At 47.3% G+C, this 13,414-nt stretch overlaps 2 protein-coding genes across 10 annotated transcripts in view; one reads left to right on the forward strand and one right to left on the reverse strand.

Moving 5' to 3' along the window:
* LOC140898622 (solute carrier family 2, facilitated glucose transporter member 11-like) overlaps positions 1 to 9,127 on the reverse strand; it is a 30,934-nt gene extending 21,807 nt beyond the window's left edge. For 2 of the 7 annotated variants that reach the window (XM_073312704.1, XM_073312697.1), the window contains exons 1-5: positions 8,323 to 9,127; positions 6,591 to 6,645; positions 6,169 to 6,259; positions 3,233 to 3,331; positions 909 to 1,069 (exon numbers count right to left, since the gene is read on the reverse strand). In XM_073312704.1, coding sequence (XP_073168805.1) covers positions 909 to 1,069; positions 3,233 to 3,331; positions 6,169 to 6,213 — 305 coding nt within the window. In that variant the 5' untranslated portion in view covers positions 6,214 to 6,259; positions 6,591 to 6,645; positions 8,323 to 9,127. Of the gene's footprint in view, positions 1 to 908; positions 1,070 to 3,232; positions 3,332 to 6,168; positions 6,260 to 6,590; positions 7,048 to 7,857; positions 7,870 to 8,218; positions 8,254 to 8,322 lie in introns of those variants that run through there. The other 5 variants (XM_073312701.1, XM_073312700.1, XM_073312702.1 and 2 more) reach the window with 5 other exon arrangements.
* CCDC117 (coiled-coil domain containing 117) overlaps positions 8,329 to 13,414 on the forward strand; it is a 66,036-nt gene continuing 60,950 nt past the window's right edge. For all 3 annotated transcript variants that reach the window (XM_073312706.1, XM_073312708.1, XM_073312707.1), the window contains exons 1-2: positions 8,329 to 8,444; positions 9,995 to 10,359. In XM_073312706.1, the coding sequence (XP_073168807.1) occupies positions 10,001 to 10,359 (359 nt within the window). In that variant the 5' untranslated portion in view covers positions 8,329 to 8,444; positions 9,995 to 10,000. The remainder of the gene's footprint in view (positions 8,445 to 9,994; positions 10,360 to 13,414) is intronic.

A 13,414-nucleotide genomic window follows, 5' to 3' on the forward strand; every position in this document is an offset into this window, starting at 1 on the left:
AGGCTGAGGGAACTGGGATTGTTTAGTCTGCGGAAGAGAAGAATGAGGGGGGATTTGATAGCTGCTTTCAGCTACCTGAGAGGTGGTTCCAGAGAGGATGGTTCTAGACTATTCTCAGTGGTAGAAGAGGACAGGACAAGGAGTAATGGTCTCAAGTTGCAGTGGGGGAGGTTTAGGTTGGATATTAGGAAAAACTTTTTCACTAGGAGGGTGGTGAAACACTGGAATGCGTTACCTAGGGAGGTGGTAGAATCTCCTTCCTTAGAAGTTTTTAAGGTCAGGCTTGACAAAGCCCTGGCTGGGATGATTTAATTGGGGATTGGTCCTGCTTTGAGCAGGGGGTTGGACTAGATGACCTCTTGAGGTCCCTTCCAACCCAGATATTCTATGATTCTATGTATGTGGGAGGGGGAGAGGGTGTTTTCCACCCTGGCCATCAGGACACCTAGGGCCAACCCTGGCAGCATGTGTATACTAGTGTGCAGGTTGTATATCTATACAGGGTGCGTATACGCACGCCTACAATGTCTATCTTCTCTATGACTGTATGTGTTTTATGCTGCATGGAGTGCACATATGCTTAAATATAAAGGGACCTGATTTGATATTGACAAAGAAGGGTTTGATCAGAAGAACTGGACTGGCGGGTTGTAATTCAGGGCTCTTCTTCCAAGTTCATGTGACTGGAGGCCAGCCTGGAGATCATGTCCCAGGGATACTGTAGAAGTTCCCATTCCTTATTAGCTAATACTGATTTCTGTTTCTAGTTAAATAACTGGAAGAGTCTTCTGGATAAAGCATCTTTCCTTCTGAGCTCTTTCTCTATTTGATTTTATCACTTTCCAGGTGCAAAAAGGAAAAGAAAACAGGATTTGCTGCCAAACCTTCCATTGATGTGCTTAACTCACCTGCCTAGTCTAATCGCCATGCTGCCTCCAATGTGAGCTCCACACAGACCTCCAAGGGAAAATATGGAAGCAATGACAGACCAGAGGAGAGTCAGCAAGCTTGGATTCAGTTCTGTCTGATAGCGACTGCTCCAAGTTTCATTTAGGAATTTGTGGATGTGCTGAAAATACAGAGTGGTGAATCAACTTGCATCTCAATAAACAATTGATCACTTAGCCCAAATGCTTGAGATCCCATCCTCAGAGCCAACATGTGTAAGGGGAAACATCTTACTGAATATCAGCCATTCCCGGAAGAGCTGTGTTACACAAAAATGCTACTAACTAGTTGCAAATTAGCAGAATCCTGACTCACTCATACAGCCAAAACATAGTTTCCCTACTTCAAAAAGACTGTTGTGTGCAGTGTTGCTGTCATGCTTTATCTCAGGGGCGACTGCCTTTAAGTAATGGATGAATGATCCTTCCATGTAAAGTTAATAAAGAGCTTTCACGTCTTTCTGAATTAAGGGGTGTGGCTGGGTGGGTGTGACTCTTAATGGAATTCATGCTCCTAAATCACTTGTGCTCTTTTCAAAATCCCCCCCTTAATGTAGATCTCAGAGTAAGAAAGGATTTCTGCGTTACTCAGACAAGAGATGTTATATTAGTCTTGGAAAGTTACTCGTGGGTTTTTATTAACTGAGTCTGTCAAGAAGCTCCAGACTAGTTGGACTGACGGTAGCTAAGGTGGAAAAGACCTATTTGGTCACATACAGTTCATCTCCCAAGAAGCCAATGCAGGCTTGTTCCCTTTTTAGTCTTTTAGCCAGTTTAGTTTTGAAAGTCCCTTCCCAGGGGTGACTCTTCCACAACTCAATAATCTCACTGTTAGAAAATTGATCCTGATAATCAGCCTAAATTTTCTTTTTCTTAATTTGATCCCAGGACTCATAGTAATGCTGTCTTAAGCCACCCTAAGTATTCTTCCTCCTTCCTTGGGACATACACCTTTCATTTATTTGTAAACTGTTAACCTACACACCCACTGAGTGAATCCAATGGAAATTTCATTCTAAGTCCCTGTTTTTAGTGGCTTATAGCATTTTACCACTATCCATGTCTCAGTCCAAATAAAAATCCTAGATGCCCCAAATCATAGGCATCGACTCTGTGGGTGCTGCAGGGCTGGAGCACATACAGAAAAAAATTAGCGGGTGCTTACCACCTCCCAGTAGCCAGCACCTCCCCCCTGCTGGCAGGCAGCCCTGCTGATCAAGTTTTCCCCCTCTCTTCCATCCCGCCTGCTGTAGATCAGCTGTTCTGTGGCGTGCAGGAGGCACTGGGAAGGAGGGGGAAGAGTGGGGACAGGGTGTGCTCTGGGGGGAGGGAGCGGGAAGAGGCAGATGGGGGTGTGGCCTTGGGGGAAAGGGTGGAGTGGGGGCAGAGCAAGGGTGGGAAGAGGGGGGTGGGGTCAGGGTCTGGGATGGAGGGAGGGAGGGGGTCCAAGCACCCCCCAGGTAGAGGGGAAGTCAGCACCTAACACTGTGAAATGACTGCAGATTTCACTTTCAGAGTCTCTGGAATCAGCGTGCATCATACTTTCTGGTCAGCAAAAAATCCAAAGAGCAGACAAACAGCACTATTTTCTCACCCCCTGCTCTCTTTCCAGCATACAACTTATCTGTTCATGGTTAGTATATTTTAACCATACTAAGAGCATTAAATGTTGTAACAAAGGAAAGCTGCAAGTTTAATTGGCAAATCAGTCTGCTGTTAGCAGAAATGCACACCCATCTTTTTCACAGGGCCATTCTACCCCAATTCTCTCTGGGTCCTCTACTGTAAATATGCAGGACACTCAAGACCACTAAGAGCAAGCGCAGAAGCTAAAAGTTGGGTGACAGCTTTTGAGGGACATTTTCAGGTATAAAGAAACGCAAAATTTCTTGACCCCCCCTAAAAATGTCTTTTTCTATCAGCTGCCATGATCCTGCCCGTAACACTTTGTGCTAAGCCAGCCACAGAAGTTAAAGGGTGAAAAGATTTATTTTATCATCTAGGTCCTTCCCTTGAGTCCTCCAAGGAGGATTATGTCCCTCTGATAACTTGTCAGTTGGCACTCTCTGCTGAATTGAACAGACATGGACCAAATCAATGTTATATGTAACTGAAACACAAACTCACTGGAAACTCGCTTGGAAACTCAGAGAGTCATCCAGAATCCTACAGATGAAAGGTCTCCTGCTCCCACTGAAGTCAATGTGAGTTTTGCCATTGACATCAGTGGAACAGAACGGGGCCCAAAATGCACAAGAATGGGAACAATAAAGATGGTGCCTTACCACAGTGGGTGCATTGATAATGGAAACATTATATCCATATTGAAATGTCCCTCCAATTCCGACAGCACAAACAGCCAGAAACAGTGTCCAGCTGGGCAGCTGTAGAAAGAAACAAAGAGTAACCAGGGCATGAGACATGATGGAGCCTAGACTATTAGGAAACAGAAAAGGAGGACTTATGGCACCTTAGAGACTAAGCTTTTGTGAGCTGTAGCTCACGAAAGCTTATGCTCAAATAAATTGGTTAGTCTCTAAGGTGCCACAAGTCCTCCTTTTCTTTTTGCGAATACAGACTACCATGGCTGCTACTCTGATCTCCGTGTGATGTTAAGGACAATGCAGGAACAGCTTCAGTGAAACTGGAGCAGAGATGGTAACACACGCTGCCTTTCAGTAACACCAAACAGTTGCACACATCTCCAAAGTTGCAAGCTGGAGTCCAGGAAACAGAACAGCAGCTTTGCTTGGTACTTTGAGGGCATGTGACTGCCTAAGCTGATACAACGCCTGGGTTCTCACAAAGGCATGTCTAGCGACATAGGTTCTAACATATCTAATGGAGATGAATGGCTTTTAAACTATTAACGGATTAACATTAACTATATATACTAAAAACCAACAAGGGGGCATAGAGCCATGAAAGATCAACCCATGGTCCAGAGGATTTTCTCTTGCACTGAAATGCAGAGGCAGAAATAAGGCCCCTGTTCTGTCACTGTGAACCAGGAGGCAGTTCTGTGCAAACAGATTCTCACCAGGCATTGCAGGGTGTTTCTATACTTTTATTGTTAATGAGAAGCAGTGGTTTTAGAACTGTGCCTTCCTTTGACCATATGCAGAATTGTTCTGTTGCCTCTTGCTCTTCTCTTTTCACAGCTGGAAAAAAGGTCATTACTAATAGCAAGTAAGAGTGCTGAAGACAGGGCGGTTGCCCACTATGGCCCATATCCAGACGTGATGTGTGGGGGTGGACACACAGGGCCACATGCCACCCCCCAGATTTCTGCCAGGGTTTATATTTTTATTTCTTTTTTTGCAGGGAGGGGATTAAAAACATGAGTGCACAGTAGTTTATTTCAAAGCAGAGATGCCAGCAATCGCAAGCTGCTCCCCTTTTGTCCTCCCCCTTTGCAGCCTTCGCTCATGCTGGTGCTGACCCACGAGCGACAATGGGGCCCATGCGTGTGGGGCAAATTCCGCACTTGCCCAAGGCTTGCAGGGTTGGGCCCACCATGGGATCACTGCCAACCCATGGGGCCAGGCACCTGCCCTGGTGTTTGTTCAGGACTCACAAAGGGGATATAAACAGGGCCATGGGGTGGCTAATGCACAGGAGCCCCAGCCAGGGGGACTTTGGAAGCCAGGCTGGAAACCACCCAGCCTCCAGGGGCTCCCGGGTTTCCTGTTGACTCAGAGCTGGTCACATGGTGCCACGGGGCCCACATGGCAGCTGGCGGAGCTGAGCCAATAAAGTAATCTCGGAGGCCGGGTGAGAGGCAGGAGCAACAGCTGGGTGCTGCAGGGAAGGACTACTGCTTTCAGGGAGGGAAAACTGAGGGGAAGGGGAAGGGCCTGCCTGTGGGGGCAGTGAGGTGAGCTTTTCAGGCCAAACCTTCAAATTGTGCCCCTCCCCCCACTTTCAACAGTTACGTGTCACCTCCGTGTGACTCGCACAGTGCTGCAGGCAAAGCAGACAACAACCACCAACTGTTGCTCTTGTCTCATGATTTCTTACTTGTAATTGTACAGAATTATTATTTTTATAATTAATCACTTGATGGAATTAACTCATTATAGGCTTCTACTCTTAGAAATGTCCCCACATTCTTCTTATGAGCACAACAAGTCTTTACAATGCTAACAACGCTGTATTCACTCTAAGGCAAAAAGGTTTCTGTTAGCACCTACCACAGCCATAGGGTCACTGTTCTGGACCTACAGCATATGGACACAAAGAAATTAAGTACTGAATAGTTGATGCTGAATAAACAACAAATAATAATAGTTATGCAGACCAAGCTATCCACAAATGCAGCATCATTGAGGAACAGTGCAGTTCAACAGGTCTGGTATGGAAATAGGAGACAGAACTCATAGGTTCTATTCCCAACTCTGGTACCGACTCCTTGTGTGACCTGAGTAAGCCATTTAAACCACCCCGTGCCTCAGTTTACCATATGTAAAACAGGGATTTTAACCTTTTGTGTACTTTAAACTCTACAGACAAACTGATAAGAATTATTATTTTATTGTTATGGAAGCATATTCATTGCCTTATTTAATTTGAACTAAAACTGTTACATTTTGGGTTAAATCCTTCTTATGATCTGCACTGAGACTCCTATTTCAGTTCTGATTTTTCTTTCTGAAAAGATCCCTCAAGGAACATCTGGTATTGGAGGCAAGGTTAAACACCACATGAGTGCAGGGCTCCATACTTTAAAAAAAAGTAACAAAATCATTAAGATACACACATGTCATACTAAGTAACTGTGTGATCTGATTATTGTCCTTCCTTTCCCACTTCTGCCCATCTCTGTCTGTTTGTCATTCTCACTTGCTATGTCATGTTGTTTAGAACTATGTTCTTCAAAGTTGGAACCATATCTGTACTTGCTGGGTGAGCTGCCCAGCCATGACATTTTGTGACATTATTACATCCATTTAGAAACATGACACTAATCAAAAGGCTGTTCCATTTAACTTCATGGTGGGGCTAAGGAAAGGTTCTGGAAAAGTTCCATGGCAACCTCCCTTTATGTGCGAGAAAAGTCTCAAATCCATTTCCTTATAAGCCTAATTATTTCCTTTGAGAAATTCTGATTTAAAGGTACAGCACAAAATAACTGGAGAAAGTTTCATTTGAAAATCATTGGTAAAGTTACAAAACTCCATACCCCGCAGGCATCTTTACTGGTAAGGATAATTCTGCTTACCTTGCTGGGGCTTCTAGGACCTTTCAGCAGAAGCTCGCACTCCATTCTTAGTATTAGGCTGGATTAGATTTCCCTTGCAAACTTTAACAAGCTACAGTACAAGAATGAGAGATGCCATATACATTGAAGTTATTATTAATTATTATTATTATTATTATTTGCTATTAGTACTAATGTAAGAAAATTGAGATTCTTTATTCCAGCTCTGGCACTCCAGCTTCTTCCCTTTGGAAGAGTTTTTTTGTGACAGAAATATTCAACTCTCTCATAAAGTCACAGTTTGAAGAGCTCTCTCAATAAACCTTTTGACATTAAACTGTGAAAAATCCCTTCATTTCAGTCACTCAGGGAAACATGCACATTAGCTGTCTTTTAGTTATGGGCAATATTTTGGCCAGTAAAGAAAGCAAAAGGACAATTACCTTGTGATTTGCTGTCAAGTTTCCCACTGTCCATGATCCTGTAATAGTTTGCTTACTGCATTCCATTGATTATAGATTGAAGAGTGGAGTTAATAAAATTAAACAGTGTGTGAAACCAGAAGACCTTGTCCCTAAACACAACTCTTTAATCTGCTGGCCCTTCAGGCACAAGTAGGAAGCACTGAGCTTCTCATCTGACTAGGATTTAACACACTGCCCAGAACAACTGACCCAGATCTGAACTAACGCATGGCACCAGCTCTGAGGGAGGAGAATTAATTACTGTCAGCTTCTGTAAATACTGGAAGCTTACAAAGTATGGGATAAAAGCTCAAAATAATAAGGAATATATTTAGCTATTTATTTTATTGTCCCCAAGCAACTTTGCTGAGAGGTTTCTTAGCCATGCTGGAGGATGGTGAGATTCATCACTCAACAGACCAGTATTTCCTTTACCATTTTGTCATGTATATAGGAAGGTCACTGGAGACTGAACATTTTGAGTGAATGTACAAACTTCAGGGTACATAAAAAAAACCTGTGACTGACATTTTTTATTCCCAAGTTTAGTGCTTTTAATTAGGTACCCTCTGCATGTCCAGTCTTCACCTTCTGGCATGCAGTGGGGAGCATGCTCCATTTTCTTTAGAAAGAAATTGCAGACGAGTGTTTTTTTCAAATGTCATTTGCTTCATTTGGATTCAAGGATTTGGCTGGAAGGGGGTGATCAGGGATGGAGAGGGAAGAAAGGAAGGAGACAGTGGGAAGAAGGCGGGGTCTGGGCAGAGTGGGGGCGGGGCCTGAGGCACAGCAGGGGTGGAGTAGGGCCGGGGCCACAGGCAGAAGAGGTGGGCTGGGGACTAGCCTCGCCAAGTGGCAGCGTCACCAACCACCTATGACAGCAGGTAAGAACGTCGGCTCCCGCACACCCAGCGTGCTGCAGTCTCCTTAGGCAGGGGCCGTATTCACAGAGCTGAATGCACCGGCGTAGTGTATTCTGCGTGAGGGAGAGGGTACGGGGAACTGTGACTCTCTGCCACCGTGAGGTGGGCTGGGTGGCTTGGTATCCTTTGCTGCCTCATCCCTCCCCTTCCCCCAGGCTGTGGGCCCAGGCTACCATTGGGCATGGGGGCACCAGTTTAATAACACTGCGTAGCGCCCATAAATCCTCCTGCCCCCCTGACTCCCAGCATGCCCCAGTGTGCACATGTGTGTGCATACACACCCTGGAGCTATAAGTCCCAGCATGCCCCAGCTTCGGCCTTACCCCTCCCACCGGAACTACAACTCCCAGCATGCCCCAGTATGCACATGTGTGTGCATACACACCCTGGAACTACAACTCCCAGCATGCCCCAGCTTCGGCCTTACCCCTCCCACCGGAACTATGACTCCCAGCATGCCCCAGTATGCACATGTGTGTGCATACACACCCTGGAGCTATCAGTCCCAGCATGCCCCAGCTTCGGTCTTACCCCTCCCACCAGAACTACAACTCCCAGCATGCCCCAGCTTTGGTCTTACCCCTCCCACCGGAACTACAACTCCCAGCATGCCCCAGTATGCACATGCGCGCGCAGTCAGACCCTGGAACTACAACTCCCAGCATGCCCCAGCTTCGGTCTTACCCCTCCCACCGGAACTACGACTCCCAGCATGCCCCGTTATGCACATGCGCGCGCAGTCAGACCCTGGAACTACAACTCCCAGCATGCCCCAGCTTCGGTCTTACCCCTCCCACCGGAACTACGACTCCCAGCGTCCCGCGGCCGCTGCGCGTTGTCTCCGGCGCGGAGAAAGGCCTGGAAGGGAGCGCGGCTGAGGGGCCCGGTCCGCCCCGGGGCCGGCCTGGAGGTTGGTGCGCGGCCCGGGGAGCGGCCTCCCTCAGGGGCTATTTTAGTCCCGCGGGTGCTTCTGAGGGGGCGCGGGGCCCTGGAGCGGCCTGCCGCGCTCCAGGGCGCCTGGTCTGTCCCCGCGGCGCCGGCGTGTGTCTGGGGTCCGTTACCGCTGGAACCCGCGGCTGGCTTGACGCCTCCTGCGGGGCCCCTGCGGTCCGCTCCGTTATGCCGGCAGAAGATGCTCCCGCCGGCGCCGCGCCGCGCGGGCCGTTACCTCAGGGCTGCGTCTCTCCGGGGCAGGAGCAGTCCCCGCGCCTGAGAGAATTCGGCCTGGTCTGCGCTGCCGCGTGGTCGGGCGGGAAATCTCGCAGCGGGGGTGAGAGCGCTCCCCCGAGCGCTGTAAAGCGGCGTGTGGAGAGTGCGCCGGCGGGCGGCTGCTCCCCGCGCCGGGAGGCAGGGCGGGTTGGGGGCTGGGAGCGCTTCTCCCAACGCCGGGGCCGCGACTACACAGCACCTTGAAGCGCCGGCGTGGCCGCGCTCTAACGCTGAGTAGCGAAGACGTGCTAGGCAGCTTCAGCCACGCAGCTGTGCCCCTCAGCGCCCTGGCCCCTAGCTGCTGTTGGTTGGCAGGAGAGAGTTTTCCTGCCGGCAGAAAACTTCCACCCCGCACGAGTGGCAGCAGCTCTGTTGGCAGGAGAGTGCCCCTGCTGACACAGCACTGTCCACACACGCGCTTTTCATTGGTAAAACTTTTGTCATTCGGGGGGGGTGTATTTTTTTTAACACCCCTGAACTACAAAAGTTTTGCCGATGAAGTGCCCATGTAGACATACCCTTAGGCTTTGCCTACGCTGGCAATTGAAAGACAAAACTTTTGTCCTTCAGAGGTGTTTTAAAAAACAAACAAACAAACACAACAACCCCGGCCCAAAAGACAAAAGTTTTGTCTAGGACAAGCACTGGTGTGAACAGTGCTTTGTTGCTCCCACTGACAATGCGAACACCGCTCATTGCGGGTGGAAGATTTTTGTCCGCAGGAGAGCTGTCTCCTGCTGACAAACAGTGGCTACACTGTGCCTCTTTTAGTGGCATGGCTGCAGCGGCACAGCTGCGTGGTGTAGACGTAACCATAGTTAAGCAGACTTAACCTCTGTCGTAGGCACCACTAGGTCAACAGAAGAATTCTTCCCTTGATCTAGCTTCCATCTCTGAGGATGGATCACAGCGATTGGCGAACCCCTCCTATTTCTGTAGCAAGTATCTGCACTGAAGTGATAAAGTGGCACAACTGCAGCTGTGCAATTGTCACATTTTAAGTGTAGACATAACCTTAGTTTGTTGGAGAAACTAGTGAATGATACCAGCAAAAGAACTGTTTTGCCTGTATAACTGCATCCGCACTAGGGTTCTTACTGACATTTTATCATTAAGACAAAAGCACACCCTAACCAACAAGACCATGCCAGCAAAACCTCTAATATAGACCTGGCCTTTTCCTCGCTGATGCTTATGCGGTATGTTTGCTTATAGTCACTCTGTTCTGGGTTGGTTTGTCTTTTCCCCCAGGTACAGATGAAAATGACAACCCTGGGCAGATCCTTTCAAGGAGTTCCTCCTGTTCCTTCTGTGGAGTTTCCTCAGGCTCCAGCAACTCTTCCTGACGGTACCTTCCAACCTGGAATCATACAGACTCAATCTCAGCCTGGAGCTGTTGGTTATGAATATCCCCAACAAACCATGGTGGTTACAGCAGGGAACAGAAATAATATAGTAGAAGGCTCTGACTTCAGCAGCTCATACTTGCAAAGTAACCTGGACCTTTCTTCCCTAGCTGCAACTGGAAGCTATAATGAGGGCTTGACTATTGCAACAGTTTCTTTCACAAACACTGAAAACCCACCAGTCTTATTGCAACAGCAGAGTTGCACCCAGTAAGTACAAAAATAAACAAGGGAAAGGTGGGGGATAGCATCTCTTATTTATAGTGTATTTTTCTGAATGTCATAATTGGATGCTGAGATGTGGGCTTGATTTAAAAGCTATAATGTTTTTACTAAAAAGAAGTTATGTCCATCTGTTTGCATTTGGAAAGGAAGATGTCTGTCTGTATCTGTACGAGTTTTTTCATGAAGTTGATAGATTTCCACTCCATACGGCTAAATGCAGTGCCTTGTGTAATGACACGTTTCAGAGTAGCAGCTGTGTTAGTCTGTACACCCATTTTTTCATGTCCTGCGTGTATATAAATCTCACTGTTTTCCACTGAATGCATCTGATGAAGTGAGCTGTAGCTCACGAAAGCTTATGCTCAAATAAATTGGTTAGTCTCTAAGGTGCCACTAGTACTCCTTTTCTTTTTGCGAATACAGATTAACACGGCTGCTACTCTGAAACCTGTCATTATGCAAGGCCCTGCATTTAGCCGTATGGAGTGGAAATATATCGACTTCATGAAAAAACTCACACAGATACAGACAGACATCATCTTCCTTTCCAAATGCAAACAGACGGACATAACACCCATTTTTTCATGTCCTGTGTGTATATAAGTCGCCTCACTGTATTTTCCACTGAATGCAGCTGATGAAGTGAGCTGTAGCTCACGACTGCTACTCTGAAACCTGTCAACGTTTTTACTGCTTTTTCTGTTTGTTTGGTGGTCTTCGCTCTCCAGGTGTGTTTCTTGTAGCACAGGGACATTGGTGTTTTGAATCTGAAGGGTCATTGTGGTGTAATCGCACTTTGTGATGGATAAGCTCTCAATGTTGAGCTGCGTAATTTGCAGTGATGGGCCTATTTGAAGTAAGGTGTGAGCCGTTACTGCCATTGTTTTATGACCAGGAAGTCCTTAAAGTCCCAGGATTTTGCCTTCCCTGTAGGCAGTGGACTGCACTCACCCACATAGAATCATAGAATATCAGGGTTGGAAGGGACCCCAGAAGGTCATCTAGTCCAACCCCCTGCTCAAAGCAGGACCAATTCCCAGTTAAATCATCCCAGCCAGGGCTTTGTCAAGCCTGACCTTAAAAACCTCTAAGGAAGGAGATTCTACCACCTCCCTAGGTAACGCATTCCAGTGTTTCACCACCCTCTTAGTGAAAAAGTTTTTCCTAATATCCAATCTAAACCTCCCCCACTGCAACTTGAGACCATTACTCCTCGTTCTGTCATCTGCTACCATTGAGAACAGTCTAGAGCCATCCTCTTTGGAACCCCCTTTCAGGTAGTTGAAAGCAGCTATCAAATCCCCCCTCATTCTTCTCTTCTGCAGGCTAAACAATCCCAGCTCCCTCAGCCTCTCCTCATAACTCATGTGTTCCAGTCCCCTAATCATTTTTGTTGCCCTTCGCTGGACTCTCTCCAATTTATCCACATCCTTCTTGAAGTGTGGGGCCCAAAACTGGACACAGTACTCCAGATGAGGCCTCACCAATGTCGAATAGAGGGGAACGATCACGTCCCTCGATCTGCTCGCTATGCCCCTACTTATACATCCCAAAATGCCATTGGCCTTCTTGGCAACAAGGGCACACTGCTGACTCATATCCAGCTTCTCGTCCACTGTCACCCCTAGGTCCTTTTCCGCAGAACTGCTGCCTAGCCATTCGGTCCCTAGTCTGTAGCTGTGCATTGGGTTCTTCCGTCCTAAGTGCAGGACCCTGCACTTATCCTTATTGAACCTCATCAGATTCCTTTTGGCCCAATCTTCCAATTGGTCTAGGTCCTTCTGTATCCTATCCCTCCCCTCCAGCGTATCTACCACTCCTCCCAGTTTAGTATCATCCGCAAATTTGCTGAGAGTGCAATCCACACCATCCTCCAGATCATTTATGAAGATATTGAATAAAACCGGCCCCAGGACCGACCCTTGGGGCACTCCACTTGATACCGGCTGCCAACTAGACATGGAGCCATTGATCACTACCCGTTGAGCCCGACAATCTAGCCAGCTTTCTACCCACCTTATAGTGCATTCATCCAGCCCATACTTCCTTAACTTGCTGACAAGAATACTATGGGAGACCGTGTCAAAAGCTTTGCTAAAGTCAAGAAACAATACATCCACTGCTTTCCCTTCATCCACAGAACCAGTAATCTCATCATAAAAGGTGATTAGATTAGTCAGGCATGACCTTCCCTTGGTGAATCCATGCTGGCTGTTCCTGATCACTTTCCTCTCATGCAAGTGCTTCAGGATTGATTCTTTGAGGACCTGCTCCATGATTTTTCCAGGAACTGAGGTGAGGCTGACTGGCCTGTAGTTCCCAGGATCTTCCTTCTTCCCTTTTTTAAAGATTGGCACTACATTAGCCTTTTTCCAGTCATCCGGGACTTCCCCGGTTCGCCACGAGTTTTCAAAGATAATGGCCAGTGGCTCTGCAATCACAGCCGCCAATTCCTTCAGCACTCTCGGATGCAACTCGTCCGGCCCCATGGACTTGTGCATGTCCAGCTTTTCTAAATAGTCCCTAACCGCCTCTATCTCCACAGAGGGCTGGCCATCTCTTCCGCATTTTGTGATGCCCAGCGCAGCAGTCTGAGAGCTGACCTTGTTAGTGAAAACAGAGGCAAAAAAAGCATTGAGTACATTAGCTTTTTCCACATCCTCTGTCACTAGGTTGCCTCCCTCATTCAGTAAGGGGCCCACACATTCCTTGGCTTTCTTCTTGTTGCCAACATACCTGAAGAAACCCTTCTTGTTACTCTTGACATCTCTGGCTAGCTGCAGCTCCAGGTGCGATTTGGCCCTCCTGATAACATTCCTACATGCCCGAGCAATATTTTTATACTCTTCCCTGGTCATATGTCTAACCTTCCACTTCTTGTAAGCTTCTTTTTTATGTTTAAGATCCGCTAGGATTTCACCATTAAGCCAAGTTGGTCGCCTGCCATATTTACTATTCTTTCGACTCATCGGGATGGTTTGTCCCTGTAACCTCAACAGGGATTCCTTGAAATACAGCCAGCTCTCCTGGACTCCTTTCC

This window comes from Lepidochelys kempii, chromosome 15, assembly GCF_965140265.1.
Source record: "Lepidochelys kempii isolate rLepKem1 chromosome 15, rLepKem1.hap2, whole genome shotgun sequence".
NCBI lineage: Eukaryota > Metazoa > Chordata > Testudines > Cheloniidae > Lepidochelys > Lepidochelys kempii.